This window comes from Thalia democratica, chromosome 3, assembly GCF_965202585.1.
Source record: "Thalia democratica chromosome 3, ktThaDemo2.hap1.1, whole genome shotgun sequence".
Lineage (NCBI taxonomy): Eukaryota > Metazoa > Chordata > Thaliacea > Salpida > Salpidae > Thalia > Thalia democratica.
In genome coordinates this window covers 43808564-43826558 of record NC_139167.1, presented here as the reverse complement: position 1 = coordinate 43826558, position 17995 = coordinate 43808564, and the positions used below count along the sequence as shown (strand labels likewise).

Below are 17995 nucleotides of genomic sequence, written 5' to 3'. Positions count from 1 at the left end.
TACCCAATAGAAGTTTAAGTCACACGAAGTAATTATGGCTGCTAAATTTACTTGTAATGTATACGAAACAAAACACTTTTCATTCAATATTTTATAACAAAAAACAAATCTTACATTAATTCACATATTGACTTATCAGTTTTATTAACTTTAGCTATTGGCATTGTATCTTCTGAGCTATCTGACTTCTGAAAATTTATTAAAACAATAAGAATTGAATAAAAATATAACTATGAACATTATTTTACTAAACGTGGGTATAAGTATTTAAATTTCTAGTCAGATCTAAACAACGTTTACTATGAAGCTAATAAAGACTAGGTTCAAAAAATGTTTTAAGATAAGAATCAACAATTTGAAAATCTAGATTTTTATCTACTTTTCAGCAAAAATTAATAAACTATATTCAAAAGTAAAATATAATTGTTTAAAAAATGAATTCTTCTGTAGTGATCAGGGTTGCCACTCGTTTTTTCAAAAATTTTTCCAGGTTTTTTAAATTAAATTTCTTCCAGGTTTTTAAAAATACACATTTTTGGGTTTATTTTTAGTTTAAAGTTAAATTTAAGGTAAGAAACAGTGCTAAATAGTATAAAAAGATTGAAAAGATACTGTAAAGCCACTTAAAATGTGTTTTTTAATAAAAAAAAAATTATATTGACTTAAATTTTTTATCTATATGATAAATTTTTTGAGTCAAACCGAAACTTTACTACTGAAGATGTTAAAGTTCTTAAAAATTCCAGGTTTTTCCAGGTTTTCTGGTCAAAATTCCAGGTTTTTTTTCAAAATTTCTTAAATTCCAGGTTTTTCCAGGTGTTTTTTGCCTAAATTGTCAAAATCCAGGTTTTTCCAGGATTCCAAGTAAAGTGACAACTTTGAGTGATACTACTAAAAATATCAGCGTTTTCAAAAATGTGCCCAATAGTGTGAACGAATTTAGTATTTCATAAAAATTTTGGTAACATTATAACTTCAAGGTAACTCTCATTAGTACCTTATTTTAAAGACTTAATTATATAAAAACTTGGAATTTATTTAACATAAAACAACGTTATATTTATATAGTAAAGGCATAAGGGATAAGAATTTTCTTTACAAAATTTAACATTGGCTTTTATATGAAAGCTTAAAGTACAAATTACAAGTCAGCTTTTGTAGAACATAAAATTCTAATTTAAGTTTTGAGATACCACAATTTTTGTAAAACTTTTCGGATAGAAATGTATAGACTGTAAATTTTTCATTGTCAATTTTCTTAGAAATTTATAAATTCACTAAAAATATATCTTCTCCATTTTTAGAGCTAGAGACCTCAAACTAATATTTAGAAACATTTGTTATTCTAATAGGAATATTTATTTACATGTGATCATTTCAAAAGCATGAGATAATTGTTATGTAATAAACTCTATAAAACTTTTGACTTAATTATATAGTTAAAAAAGACTTTGAATGTTTAAATTTAAAAATATTGAAAACCAAAAATATAAAATACAAAAATCAAAAAAGTGGCAGTTTTTTTTTGTAACATTTTTTTTTATTTTTCAAAATAAAAAACTCCTGCATTGAAAACATTTAAATGTAATAATAGACTTACTGTGAAAATTTAAAGAAGATTTGATAAAAATGAACAAGAATATATATATTTTGTGAAAAAGTCTTTTTTGAATTTTTAATTAGTGCCTTTTATAAGCAACCTATTAAGCTGACCTAATTTGATTGCTTATATCTTAAAAGTTAGTTTTAATTTTTCTTGTCAATTTAAAATATTTTATATCTTAGATAAAACTCTACAGATTAAGATTTACTTGTAAAAAAACAGGGTTGACACCCCCACCTTATGCTCTAAAGTGCTTTAACATGAGATACAGATAAGACTTACCCTAAAAACAAGTTATAGTCACAAAATATTTTTTTTGATGATGAAATAAGTTTTACAATGTTTTAATGAAACAGATAAAGTTTGCAGTTTGTTAGTTTTCATTGATTAAGGATATAGGGTGTTGACGCCTTATTATACAAAAAACTAGCATTAGATCTTATATGAAAGCTAAAAGTATTAACTATAACTGAGTATTTATATTCAAAAACTTAAATTACTTTTGAAATACAGTCTATTTGTTATGATTATTCTAATAAAAATGTATGAGGCAAAATTTATTCAAAATCATTTTACTAGAAAAGCTAAAAGTTCATTGGAAAACTATATATTTTAATTATTATAGTTAAGAAATGACAAGTTAGAATTCAAAAAAATTATTAAAAAAAAAAGATAAAAAGACTAAAAATATAACTAAATTTGTGATGTTTTTATTTTAAAATTTAGTTATTTATTTAGGTGAAATAAAAAGTATAACTCCTAGATTTAAATTTAAATAACTTATATATTACATATAAAAAAAACTTTAAAGAAGAAATTTCGTAAAAAAAGAAAAAGGCAAGCATATAAAAAAAATTTTAGTCACTAAAAAACCTAATGACTGTATGCTTGAAAAATTAATTACACATTGAAAACCAAATACCTTTTTACTTAAAATATGTCTTACCAAATAAAACAAAGTATTTTATAAATGCATTGTATAAGATAAGTGATTAAACAACATGTCAGCGAAACAGTCTATCTATTAGATTAGAAAAAAAATACAGTTGATTTTTAAGTAATTATATATATATATAATACTAGTAAGAAAAATTAATCAAGTATTGAAATCAGCTTATCTAGTATAGGACTTATACCTTATATAACTTTTATAGGTTTAAATAACTTTCATCAAATATCCTAGAATCCTACAATCACCTTTCTGTTTTTATTTCTACCTTCATCTTTAATACGACTTTTTCGTTTTCTTGATGAATTTTTGCTACTAGTAGTTATTGTCATGCACATTGGGGTTGATTGTACAGCTGTGTAAAGAACTGTGCTGTTATCTTCATCACCACTCAGTTCATCTATTAAGATTTTAATTAAAATTTTTATTTTAAGATAAGATTTTTAATAGAATTTATTTTGTTAAAACTAACTACTAATTTTTTAATCTAGTAGGTTTTGATAATTAATTAAAAACAGTAACCTGCCTTGTACCCACATTCAATGCTTTAAAAAATTTTGGATTAACATTTCATTATTTTTTTTAATTCCAGAACTTTGACTTAAGTTACAAGCAAGAAGGGTCACTTTCGCACGAAGTCACTTTTGAACAAAGGGCTACTTTTGCGTAAGTTATTTTCACAAGTGACAATTTTACACAAGAGTAAATATATATAATAGACTACAGACCAAGGGTAAGGGTTAGGGGTAACAGTGACAGTAAAAAAGTAACAAAAATTAAAAATGTATATATTAAATTTAATAATACAAAAAACAGCTAGTTTCTGGTTTGTTAGCTTCTACACTTTAAGCGTGTCGTCAGAACAATAATAAAGTCAACAGCAATTTTTTTTTAAGAAAAAAAAAATACAGATTATGACATGTCAAATTAATTTGAATAATCTTAGGGAGCTAATCTTAAAAACAACTTCTGTACAAGCTAATTCATGATTTGTCTTTTTTGTTCTTTTTTAAATTTTATATTGTTGCTATTTTTGTTAATGCCTATTTTTTTTTTCTTTTAAAATACTTATTTCCTTATTTTTGTTGTGAAGATACGGTTGCTGTCTTTCTTTTGTTTTGTTTAGCAATGGTTCTTTTAAATTTTTTTAGCTACATAAATTATATGTTTTGCTGTTTTCAGTTTTAATTAATTCTGTAGAGTATTTCCAATTTTTAATTATAGTCTTTGTTTGTGTCTTATATAAAAATAAATGGTTATAACCAAAAATATATAAAACATTTTAAAAATACCAACTAAGGGGTAAAATGTGATAGTAAAAAAAAGTAAAATAATCAAGAAAAAAAAAGAATTAGATTAAAAAAGTTTTATTAATGCTAAACTGACACAGTGCAAAAGAGACCCTTTAGCAAAATACTACCACAGTGCTTATTCACTTATCAGGACACACTGGGCAACAAATACATAGTAATTGTGAATAATACTTGATAAAATTATAAAAAATTAAAGATAAATTTTAGATTTATTTATTAATTTTTTCAAAGTAGAAAAACATCAGGCTTACTAACCCTCTACAACAATATACGTTTTTTGAGCGTCAAGCAAGTATAATTTATCATTTGTAATCCCAACTACCCAAACTATTAATTTTGAAAAAAGATTAATTTTATTTAAGAGAAATATAAATTTAAAAAATTAAGGCCATAGGGGTGGTCCAACATTTTTTTTTACTAAAATTAATTTTGGCTTTCATATGAAAGCTTAAAGTACAAACTATAAGCCAGTTTTTATAGAATTCAAAAATATCATTTAACTTTTGAGATATTCAACTTTTTGTAAAAATTTTCCAATATAAATGTATGGACCGCAAATTTTTCGGGGTCAATTTTCTCGGAAATTTTAAAATTCACTAAAAACCTATCTCCTCCTTCATTTTTTGACCTAGAGACTTCAAATTTTCAGGAAATGTTCCTTTTAATATTTTGAAGAATCGTAATGTTGGAATTTTTGAAATTTTGAAAAATAAAAATTTTATTCACAAAAAACTAAAAAAAAGGGTAGTTTTTTGACAATAATTTTTTTTTTACTCAAAATTAAAAAAATTCTTACAATAGATCTCTTTAAAGTTTAATGATACACATTCTGTGAAAATTTGAGAAAGATTACTCAAAAAATGAAGGAGGAGATAGATTTTTAGTGAAATAGTCTTTTTTCGCATTTTTAGTTTTCGCCTTCCATAAGATACCTATTGAACGCCCTTTCTTTGATCGCTTATATCTCAAAAATTACTTTGAGTTTTTTTAAGTGGTTAAAAGTGTCTGATAGCTCAGATTAAATTCTACAAAATAAGATCAAGTTGTAAAAAACAAAGTGGACCCCCCCCCCCCTATGGCCTTAATTGATTAAATTAAAAATTCATAAACTGAATTATTTTACATGCTTACAGATTAATGATAACTACACTATTTTTGACCAAAGATAGAATGTAATTTTTAGTAGTATTATTACCTCATAAGAATGAACAAAACTATAGAATTTTTAAAATCATTTTTAAATTTTCTTACAGCATAAGAGCTTAAATATTTGTATCATAAAAAAATGTTATAGTTTAATATTGAAAATTTTTTGAATTTTCTTCTGACTTGTTCGGATAAGTGAGCATCTGGATAATTGAATAAGCACTGTACTTAATTGCTAGACATAATTTTGATACCGTGTAAATCTAAACTCTTCAGGATTTTTATTTTAATTTGGGTTGCTACTCTTAAAGTCAAAAAAAATGGTGAGATTTTTAACTAACATCCTGAGTCATCTGATTTTTTAAATATGTAAAAGATCTTAACGCTTCTGGCACAAACTATTTATAGGTCACAAGCATTTTTCATTTTAATACTTTTGAAAAGAAAAATTCTGTATATATGCTTACACATTTGATGATTATCAGAAATACAGTAACCTCCTCTTTAGTATTCACCTAGAACAGGGGTCGGCAAACTGCGGCCCGCAGGCCACATTAAAATTTTCATTCAACTAGTTTAATAAACTAATATTTTCAAAAACACAAAAATAATTTTTTTTTGTTATATTTAAAGGATATTCTATCACCTAATTTTTTTTTGTTCAAAAAAATTGTCTTTAAATATGTTTTTGAAAGCACATAAAAAATGTTCCTTTTTGACCTGCCGACCCCTGATCTAGAACATAAAGCAATAGTGCGTACTCAGGAAATCAAGGCCTTTATTTACCTACTTTAAAGCTAATTCAAACATTTTTAAAGCCACTAACTAAAAATCTATCTCCTCCTTCATTTTTCTAGCAATCTTCTTAAAATCTTCAGGAAACGTTCCTTATAATAAAAGGAAAAAAAGTTATTTTAGAACTTTAGTAATTTAAAAAAATAAAAATTTTATTACAAAATTTAAAGAAAAAAGTGTATTTTTTTCAAAAAAAATATATTTTTACAAAAAAATTTTTTAATTCCAAAGTAACATTTTTTTGTTATTCTATAAAGATTAGATTGTGAAAGTTTGAAGAAGATTGCTTAAAAAATGTAGGAGAAGATAGATTTTAAATAAAATAGTCTTTTTTAGCCATTTTAGTTTTCCCTTCCCATAGGGAACCTATTATGCGGTCCAACTTTGACTGGTCATATCTCAAAAAATAATTTGAATTTTTTAAAACAATAAAAAGCATCTTGAAGCTTAGAAAAACCTCTTTTAAATAAGATAAACTTTTAAAAAACATGGTTTACCCCTCTATGGCCTTAATTCTATAAAAACTAGCTTGTAGTTTGAACTTCAAGCTTTAATATAAGAACTTTATATGCAAAATATTATTTGACAAAAAAAAATTATTTAACCTTTCACACACTGAGGACACAAAAATATTTGAAAAAGGAGATAAAAGGGAAGTAGGTCTATAGTTATTGAAATCGCTTTTTTTACCAGACTTGTAAATTGGTACCACTTCAGCATATTTAAGAAACTTTGAAAACACACCACACTCTACTTATTTTTTAAACAGTTTACATAAATAAGGAGCAATAATTTTTGCTTTTAGTTTTACAAATTGTATCTTGGCACATCAGATCACACACTTATATTTGGTCTCATATCTCTAATGTACATCTAATGTAATAGCATCTCAATTTCATTATTAGTGAATTTTTTGAATACAAAATCATTACAGACTGAACTAAAACAAAACTCATAATTATTATGAAAAGCATCCTTTTTATCATTCAACAACTTGTCAGCTATATTATCAAAATTTTTATTCATAAAATCAGTTACTCTTTTTAGGTTACTCACAATCTTACCACTCTTCTCAAGCACACAATTTATTTTACAGCTTGAAGTAGATTTAGTGGAGACAATATTACTTACAATTTTCCATAATTTTTTGCTGTTACCTTAATTATAATTAACTATTTGTTTAAAAATAAGTTTTTTGGCTTATTCTATAACTGTATAAAGTAAATTTCTATATTTTTCAAGTAAAGCAGAAATTTTTTTGTTTGTTTTTTATTGCAAATTTAAACATTAAGTTTTGATTAACAATTGAATTAAGGCCATAGGGGGGGGGTCCAACATTTTTTTTTACTAAAATTAATTTTGGCTTTTATATGAAAGCTTAAAGTACAAACTATAAGCCAGTTTTTACAGAATTCAAAAATATCATTTAACTTTTGAGATATTTAACTTTTTGTAAAAATTTTCCAATATAAACGTATGGACCGCAAATTCTTCGGGGTCAATTTTCTCGGAAATTTTAAAATTCACTAAAAACTTATCTCCTCCTTCATTTTTTGACCTATAGACTTCAAATTTTCAGGAAATGTTCCTTTTAATACTTTTAAGAGATCTATTGTTGGAATTTTTGAAATTTTGAAAAATAAAAATTTTATCCACAAAAAACTAAAAAAAAGGGTAGTTTTTTGACAATATTTTTTTTTTACTCAAAATTAAAAAAAATCCTACAATAGATCTCTTTAAAGTTTAATGATACACATTCTGTAAAAATTTGAGAAAGATTACTCAAAAAATGAAGGAGGAGATAGATTTTTAGTGAAATAGTCTTTTTTCGCATTTTTAGTTTTCGCCTTCCATAAGGAACCTATTGAATGCCCTTTCTTTGATCGCTTATATCTCAAAAATTACTTCGAGTTTTTTTAAGCAGTTAAAAGTGTCTGATAGCTCAGATTAAATTCTACAAAATAAGATCAAGTTGTAAAAAACAAAGTGGATCCCCCCCTATGGCCTTAATTATACCTTTTGTTAACCACGGTTTAGCTTTTACTTTTTGTTCTTTTTTATTTAATACTTTGATTAGAGCATGATGATAAACTGTTCCAGTAAAATAGCTTCAAACTCATCCCAGCATTTATTCACACCTTCACAACATTCTGCATACAACCTCATATTTTGTAATTTCATTTTAAGGCTACTTAAAATGACCCCTATATAAATGAACTAAAAACTAACATATTTCTGGTTAAAAGTTACAGTTTTGGGCTTTTCACAAATAATTTCGCACACTACAGGCATATGGTTAGAGACACTATAGTTCACCACACTGACATTCAGAATTTTACAATCAAAGTTAGAGTACACATGGTCAATTAATGAATTAGAAGAAAAATCAGCAGAATACCTTGTTGGAGAGATAACAAATTGATTTACACCTACACTAAAAATACAGTTAAAATAATCAAGAGAACACCGGTCACATTTTAGCAAGTAAATATTCACATCACCACCAATAACATAATCCTTTCTCTCACTCAAAAAATCTAAATCACAAAGAATTTTTTTTTTCAATAAGAGCAAATACAGAACTTAGAGGTCTATACAAATTACAAACTATAATTTATTTATTGTTTGCAAGTTTAAAATTAATCAAATGATCATCCACATCACACTGGATTAAAAACATATCTTCACAACATCATAGTCAGGACAAATTTTCACAAAGAAAGCCATACCTCCAGACTGATTACTGTTAGAAGTTCTGTACAACCCTCTTATTTACCAATAAAAGGTCTCATACTAATCAGACAATTTTAACATACACAAATTACATCAGGCAAACCCTCAACTTATTTCAAAAATTCTTCAATTTTATATACATTTACATTCCATGGTTGCCACAGATCAAGCTGAGAAAAATTTCCTGACTTCTTCCTAAAATTTTCCTGATTTTTCTAAATCAAACACTTAATTTAAACCTATTCTAAAACACATAATCTAACACTTGAAACTATATAAAGCTTCTAATCTAATTTTGTTATAGGTTAAAACAACAGTTATTTTTCTGAATTAAATCATTAAACTTCCACCACATCACTTGACTATATGTGTATGATTGATGTATTTGAAATAAACAGCTCTATCAGCAAAATACTTAAATTATTACCTTATAAACACAGCTTGTCTGTAAAAAGACATATTTTCTTAGCTTTTCTTAACATAAATATATCTAAATAATCAAAAAGACATAAAAGGAACTTTTATAATTATAACCTTGTAACAATAACGAACTTATACAATAAAAACCTTAAAAGAATAAGAAAATTAATCAAATACTTTTTTTTATTATATCTACTGAAATTTATTTTCTTCATTTCTTTATTAGCACTTCAACCTCTTTATTTAATGAAGATATAGTTTAATTCATCTGGTCTACATCTACTTCATTTTCTTGGCAGTTAAAACCATTTGCCTCATTTTATTTAAGGCCATAGGGGGGGGGGGGGTAAGCCATGTTTTTTACAAGTTGATCTTATTTTATATAGTTTTTTCTAAGCTTCAAGATACTTTTTATCGTTTTAAAAAGTTCAAATTGTTTTTTGAGATATGACCAGTCAAAGTCGGGCCGCATAATAGCTTCCCTATGGAAAGGGAAAATTAAAAGGGCAAAAAAAGACTATTTTATTTAAAATCTATCTCCTCCTACATTTTTCAAGCAATCTTCTTCACCGTCTAATCTTTATACAATTAACAAAAAAACGCTACTTTGGAATTTAAAAAAAAATTGTAAAAATTTTTTTTTGAAAAAAAAAACTTTTTTCTTTAATTTTTGTGATAAAATTTTTATTTTTTTAAATTACTAAAATTCTAAAGTAACGTTTTTTTTCTTTTATTATAAGGAACGTTTCCTGAAAATTTAAAAGAAGATTGCTTGAAAAATGAAGGAGGAGATAGATGTTTAGTGAATTTTAAAATGTCCGGGAAAATTGGTCTAAAAAATTTGCGGTCTTTACATTTGAATAGGAAAATTTTTACAAAAAATAAAATATCTGAAAAGTTAAATGATATTTTTGCATTCTATAAAAACTGGCTCGTAGTTTGTACTTAAGGCTTTCATATAAAAGCCAAACTTAATTTTTTTTTTTAATGTTGGACTCCCCCCTATGGCCTTAAATTGTTCTCATCTGCTGCCCCTACACTTGTAGAAGAGAATCTTTTTTATAAATCTAGCCACAGTTTGTTTGATTCATTTCTTTTCTTTTTGCATTTATTTACTTTTACCTACAATTTCGCTGCCTCAATTATTTACTTAAACAAAAAACACTTTGATTCTAAAAATATGCTAGATAAACTTTTGTGTATATTTTACAGTTCCACTATGGAAGTGTCCATGTTACATATCATCAATACTATAAAACTTACAAAAACCACTTGTTTAAGTAGAGTTGTTGTTCAATATGCTAACAGAAAAATTCTGAAGTTTTATTAAGGATATTTTATTAATTTATACCAAATGAAGGCATTGGATATGAAATAATTTTGTAAACTTCTAGGAAAATACTGCAATTTAAGTCTAGCTTTAAGAGTTTTTAATTTTTTTATTACCATTTGAAGGCTTTGAAAATAAGGAATTTGTAATTTAAACTGACAAGGTCTGATTTTTTTATAATTTTGTCAAATTTCCTGACTTTTTTTCAAAAACCCCAATTTTTTTTTCCTGACTTTTCCTGACCTTGTGGCAACCTTGACATTCAAACATCTTATGTTCATATTAACAATACTAATGCTATTAATATTACAAAATTTACTCCACTTAAATCCAAGTAACACTCATCTTTTCTTATAAAAGAAGCACATTTGTTAACACACAGAAACATAGGTTAGATTTATAAATAAAAAGAAGTATTTAAATTAGTTATTGTGTATTCCAGTGAGATTGCATTGCAAGGACCTCTATTACTTAGCAAACAATATCCTTTAAATTTTAAATATTCACATTTTAAAATCTATATTGACTTAAACTTTTCATACTTTAAACAACTTTAAACATCATGCTCCAGTCAAAATTTTAAGTAAAAAAGAACAAAAACTAAAAGCTAAACCGTGGATAACAAAAGGTATACTTATCTCAATTAACTTTAAAAACTTAATGTTTAAATTTGCCATTAAAGATAAAACAAAAAAATTTTCTGTTTGTTTTAAAAAATATCGAAATATACTAAACAGAGTAATAGAATGTTCCAAGCGACTTTATTATAAACAACTAGTTAAAAAGAATAAACAAAATAGTAAAAAATTATGGAAAATTGTGAATAATATCGTTTCTACTAAATCTACATCTAGTTGTAAAATAAAAGGTGTGCTTGATGAGTGTGGTGAAATTGTGAATGACCCAAAATGTGTAGGCAATCTAATGAATAAAAATTTTGTAAATATTGCTGACAATTTGTTAAAAAAGAGAAAAGATGTTGTTGATGTAAAGAATGATGAGTATTTGTCTGGTTCAGTTGAAAATGATTATGTCTTTAATGAAATTTCTGATAGTGAGATTCTGAATTATATTAAAACTTTAAATCCAAACAAAAGTGTGCGTTCTGATGTCCCTAATATTCGTTTTGTGAAGCTCAGTGCAAAAATAATTTCTCCTTATCTTTCTAAATTGTATAATAAATGTGTTGAGTATGGTGTGTTTCCTGAGTCGCTTAAATTTGCCGAGGTAATCCCTATTTATAAATCTGGTAAAAAAAATAACATTAATAACTACAGACCTATTTCTCTTTTATCCCCATTTTCGAAAATTTTTGAGTTTTTAGTGTGTGAGAGATTGAAAAAATTCTTTTTGTTGAATGAGGTGCTACATGAAAAACAGTATGGGTTTAGAGAGAATAGTACGACTGAACTAGCTGTGAATCAGATTGTTGATGAGTTAATTGAGGCTGGTGAGAGAAAATTAATAAATTGCTCTGTATTTTTGGATTTGGCTAAAGCATTTAACACGGTTAATCATAAAATTCTAATATCTAAACTTAAAAATTATAATATAAAAGGTTCAATGTTAAATTTACTTAAAGATTATTTAAAAGATAGAAGTCAATCAACGGTCATAAATAATGTTGTGTCTGAGCGTGAAATTGTGAATGTTGGAATACCACAAGGTTCTTGTTTGGGTCCTTTGTTGTTTCTTGTGTATATTAATGATATTTTTTCCTCTACTGAGATAAATATGAGATTGTTTGCGGATGATGCCTGCTTGAGCTACCAACATAGTGATCCTGAGTATTTAAATGAAATTATTAATAAGGAGTTGGTTAAAGTTGATAAATGGTTGCATGCTAATAAACTTTTTATTAATTATTCAAAAACTAAATATTTGCTTTTTAATAAAACTTCAAAAAATTGTGAATTTAGTGTCAAGGTTAATAGTTTTCTTATTGAGCAGAGTGATAGTATAAAATACTTAGGTGTGGTTTTGGATGATAAGCTGAATTGGAAGAAACATTTGAGTTCTCTGAAATCGAAATTGTCTAGGAGTTGTTATGTTTTGTCAAAATTGAGATATTATTTGGACACATTTACACTTAAAATGGTATATTATAGTTTGTTTTATTCGCATATCCAATATTGTATATCTGTTTGGGGTAGTGCTGCTGACTGTTACTTAAAACCAATTGTTTGTATGCAAAAAAGAGTGATCAGGTATGTTTGTCGTGTGCCTGCCTTGACAACAACAAACCCTTTATTTAAAAAAACTGGTGTGCTAAAATTAAAGGATGTGTATAAATTGCAAATTTGTAAGTTGATGCGTAATACTATAAAAGGGTTTGATGTAGAACACAATAGATTTACACTTGCTAGCTCTGTTCACACACACAACACAAGATTTTCAAAGAAAATGAATTTTGTAACTGAAAGACCTAGAACGAGACTTGGCCTAAACTGCTTTAGGTATTTGGGTCCCAAGTTTTGGTCTAGTGTCCCTGAAACTTTTAAAAACTTAAAGAAAGATCCTTTTAAATTTAGATATAAAAACTTTTTGTTGAATAACTACATGGAGTAGATCTAGAGTGCTTCTACATGTATGTTTTGTTTGAGTTGAAATTTGATTTATGTTATTTGGGCATCAGATTGTGGTGTGTAGGTCTTTACTTTATAATTTTAATATTAAAAAAAAAAAAAAAAAAAAAAAAAAAAAATTGTCCTGGTAATGAAAGAGTGATTGTTATAAATTATTGTAATAAATTTGTTTATTGTGAGTAATTTTACTTGTTTTAATTTTTTTATTGTGTTAGATTTAAGATAATTTTTTATGTTTTTTATTAGAAATTAGATGTATAAGTATAAATTTGATTTAAAATTTTTTTTTTTTTTTTAATTTTATTTAATATTTTATCTATTTTATTTTTACTTATTTTATTTGTTTATTTTTTATTTTATTTTTATTATTATTTTTTGAGTTTTGTACAAACTTAATACTTACAAATTTTAAAAACTCATATTATTTATTGACTTTATTGTTGATATATATGTGTATATTATTATCCATACAAGTAGTATTTTTTTTTTCATACTACAGTATTTCTTTATTCTAGTTAGATTTTTTTGTTTTTAGAACTAAATACTTAGATATTTGTTTATTTGAGTTTGCAACAGCTGATTGTGAGTTCACACTGGTGGCAGTGATCACATGATTGGATTGTTGAGGTGTTTTTTGTTGTAGCGTCGGCAAATACTTACTTGGGGATTTGAGCTTCATGATTTTCCCACACTTTGTGGTTTTTAGTGTTGAGATTTTAACCTTGTGAGTGTTTGCTAAATGACGTGTCACCAAAGGTTTTTTTCAATAAAGGGTTAGGATTAGTTTTTATTTCAGTTAGTTAAATTTTTTTTCTTTTATTATTACATAGACATTTTTATTTTTAGTTAAAAGGTAATTTTTTTTCTTAGTAAATTTAAAGATAGGGCAGGTAGAATAACATGTGATGAGCTCAAACTCACTTGCTTGACCTTCAGAAAACGTTTATCGTTGCAGAGGGGAGAGTGAGTATTTTCTGATGTTTTTCTACCTTAGAAAAAAAAAAAAAAAAAAAAAAAAAACTACAAAACTTATTATAAAATATTATAACCTAAGTTCCTATTCCTATTCAATTACATAATATATTTTAAAATTGATGAAACTTTTTGATGAAAACTTGTTTTACAACAAATTTTGATATTATTTATTTTTGAAAAAGGTTAAGTTCAACATGCAAGGTACATGGCAGGTAACCTATAATAAAAAATATTTAAACATAAACTTCAATTTATTAATTAAGGTTTTTTAAGATATTTTCATTTAAAATGATGCAGCTTTAACACTAATGAAAAGTTTTACTGAAAATTAATAAATATTTGTTGTAAATATATGTTTTTAATAGTTTAATATTAAATAAGAGGTCAAAAAATTATTTAGGCCTTTACTTTCATCATTGTTTTCTGGTGTGTCAGAAATAGAAGCCATCTAATCATCTGTAAAAATAAAACTTTGCAAGTATTTTACTACTAAAAACATTAGTAAAATTATGTATAATATTTTTATTATTTAAGAAATTTAATTGATGGTTATACTTAACCTTAAGTGCACACGCTTTGGTTCATTCTCCAGGAATTTTTCAGCTTTTTTTTCAATGGTCTTCAAATTTATTTTGAAAAATATATATAAGCAGGGCTTCGCCCTGCTTATGTACTTTTATTCTGATTGTCATTTAAGCTGGCAACTTAGTTGTCTCTTCAACTTTATATAATAGTGTCATTTCAACAATGTGACTTTTAAACTTTTTTGTAGATTTTTACTTTTATTTTTTATGTATGTTACATAACACTGTGAACTTAATATAAAAATTAACTCGTTTTGTTAGGCCTATATTTAACTGTAAAGATAGTATCATTTCAAAAAATATTTATGATTATTAGATAACTTATTTTTTCTCATCTTTTAATAATATTGACATTGAAAATCTATAGAGAATACTTAAAATAGAAAAAGTCATTTCAACAATTTAACAAGATGTAACTTGATGTCACTTCAATTTTTCTGAGAATTTTCTTTGATTAGTATTGTTTAAAGAGTAAACTATAAAATCGTAGTTATTTTATACATTTGTTAAAACTTTTTTTTTCGTCTAGTTATTAATTAATTAAAACAAAACTTTAAACAGTTATATAATATCTTTGAATTATAGTAAAAAAAGTTTCTTCAAGAATTTTAGTTAAATTTTGTTATAAATTTATTTGTACTATGTTGTTTTAAGGTGAAGTAGTGAAGATCTTTTATTTATATTTTAAAGTAAGTATAATTTTACTTTATTGTATATATTAAGTCATTCAAAAATATCTTTAAATGATTGTATAATATATTTCAATAAATTGTTTTAAAATTATCGTTATAGTTATAGCTTAACTATGTATAATGTTATTTAACAACAAAATTGAGTGTACAAATTTATTTCAGTTATTTCGTTTTAATCAAGGTTCACTAGAATAAAGTTATAAACTTTGTTGTAATATTTTTTATTTGTTACAAACTAAATAATTTAAATTAAGAATTTATTCAAATTATTTCGATTAATCAAAGTTATTTAAAGTTATTGAATGAAGATAAAAGTTATTTTTTATTTGTATCTAAATGTTTAGTTAGCAGAACTTTTTCATAGTAAGAATATTTAATATGTTTTTTTCTTTTGTTTAATATTTTGAATATGTTTTGTTTTTTCTAAACCAACTTTTTTTTTTTTTACTTTGGTTCAAATGTTAGAGTTAATACGCTTTTAAAACGTAAAATAAAACTTATATAGTATTTCAAACGATTTATTAGCAAACAACAATTTTTTTCTTATGTCAAAAATTTAATAGTTTTATTTCAACATTGTCTAAAAAATATAATATTATGTAACTTTTTTTGGTGTTGTACATAAAACTTAAAACTAGCATATAAAATTTAAAGCAAATTTTTGTACGACAAAATAATTTAACAAATCGCAAATAATAAAATTAGGTAAATAATTTTAAAAAATGAGATGAATTTTTAAAACCGATAAAGTTTTATTTGATAACATTTAACAGAGAACTATATAACAAAAATTTAAGTAAACTTAGAAAACGTTTAATATAAGAAACGTACAAGTAAAACAATTTTACGCTTTTTTTATTTTATTTTAGTTATTCATACTGGTTTTCTAATAATTTTAAAATCTATTCTGGTATTATGTTAAAAAACAAACTTTCTTTAAGAAAAATCCACAAACATTTTTAAGTTTTGCTTCAAAAATTCACTTTCAAGTAACTTTAAAAAATTATAATACTGTTTAATGTTTTGTTTTAAATAATCGATAACTTGAAAAAATAATTAATATTTTAAATGAATATATCAAATATACTTATTTTTAAGGTTTATTTATAAAAAAAATACGAGTCAAAGAAACTTCTCAGAATAAATGAAATGACACCAAGTTACATCTTGTTTCATTGTTTTAAATGACATTTTTCTTCTTAAGTATTGTAAAGAAGGACATTGTCAACTATATTAAATTAAGAAACAACTAATTGGTCTAATAATTGAAAAAACTTAAAAGACACACTATTTTTAGAGTTATATATAGGCCCAATCGTAATTTAGCTAACTTCATTCATAGTGTTTTATAACAAAAAAAGGTATTCCCCTACGCAAGATATTCATATAATGTAAAAAATGAATCCTAAAAGAACTCATTTGGCAAGTCTGTTAGGGATAACAGTGATAGTAAAAAAAAAATATATACAAAAATACTAAAAAAAAATACCGATCGAGGGTATGGGTTAATAGTGATAGTATAAGAAAAAATTAAATTAATAAAAAAATAATTTAAGCCGTGCAAAAGTGTCTTCGTGCAATTTTATGCCCTCGTGCGAGTATCTTCGTGCAATTTTGTCCCCTCGTGCAGTTTTGTACGCTCGTGCAATTTAGACAGCTACCCGTTGAAGAGATATCTAAATTGCCAGCTAAAATTCAATTCTTTAATATAGGTATATAGTTTCAAAAAAAAAAAAAGAAAACTATTGAAAATAAAGCTAAAAACTTTATTAATAGCTGAGGAATGAAAGATGTATAACTGGTTGTAATATGCACGAATCAGGGCAGGGCACAACATATTCAACCATACTTGCAGGAAGTTTTTTCAATTTTTTTATCATATTCAATATATATTTACTACCACATCCAAATTCCTTCAATAGGCTTTAGAAAAAGTAAAGGCATAAGTAAGGTACGCACTTAAAGAGGTAGCCTCCGCCTAAAGTACGCATTAAATTACAAAGTCAATAAATAAATAAAAGCAACAATGTATATCATAGTTACTTTAGCATTTTACTTGTTTATTTTTTGAATTATAGATTTAAATTTGAGGTTCTAAATTGAACAGAAATAGCCCTTAACTTATTTAAAATAAGGAGACAAATATACAACATTAATTAATCAAAGTTTTATTTGTAAAACTCAGTTTCACCCTTTAAGAGATCGTCAATTACAATTTAAATCTGAAAAATAAATTTTAAACAAAACATGGAAGATACTAAAAATTATCCACGTCAGGCGAGAGCAGCATGTCACGAAAAAGCTTAAAAGGTTTATTTTTAATGTAGACGTGAAGCCTAAAGGTGAACAGTCATCTATTCATCAGCACCTCCTCAACAACCCTGTTTGCGCCGAGAACTACCTGGATAATAGGTTCGAAATCCTATCCTGAGCTAGAAATACCTACCATCTTTCAGTTCTAAAATCTTTGTTTATTAGAACTCGCGAGCCAAAAATTTGCAAACAAAGAGATTTTTACAATTTAAAACTTTACAAATAGGGTTTTTAGTAGTATTATTGTTGTCGTTATTGTCGTATTTTTTAATGTGCTTTTTATTTAATTTAGTTTCAGGTAAAAATTTCTACTATTTTAAATGTTTTTGTTTTAGCAATTTTGTCTTATAAATTATTTTAAGTTAGTACAGTACAACTCTATTCTATTTTTCAAACTTTTTCTAAACAGACTTTTATACTTTATGACGTAACTATTTTTTGTTAGACTTTTCAAATTCATTATATATAACTAAAATTACTCTATGATATTCATAGTTTTTAGCAATTTTATTCCGAAGAGAGCTAAACGAAATTAATCAATAAACTTTTTTCGAAAA

General features: G+C 25.2%; 1 protein-coding gene across 8 annotated transcripts in view; it reads right to left on the bottom strand.

Moving 5' to 3' along the window:
* Window positions 1-14409, bottom strand: part of LOC145831249 (uncharacterized) — a 49497-nt gene extending 35088 nt beyond the window's left edge. For 5 of the 8 annotated variants that reach the window (XR_014369663.1, XM_082938416.1, XM_082938417.1 and 2 more), the window contains exons 1-3: window positions 14258-14409; window positions 2801-2952; window positions 115-188 (exon numbers count right to left, since the gene is read on the bottom strand). Coding sequence is in view for 7 of the 8 variants with exons in the window: in XM_082938416.1 (XP_082794542.1) it covers window positions 115-188; window positions 2801-2952; window positions 14258-14297 (266 nt within the window). In the remaining variant the exon portion in view is untranslated. Of the gene's footprint in view, window positions 1-114; window positions 189-2800; window positions 2953-3074; window positions 3143-11865; window positions 12871-14257 lie in introns of those variants that run through there. The other 3 variants (XM_082938412.1, XM_082938413.1, XM_082938415.1) reach the window with 3 other exon arrangements.
* Window positions 14410-17995: the final 3586 nt, after the last annotated feature.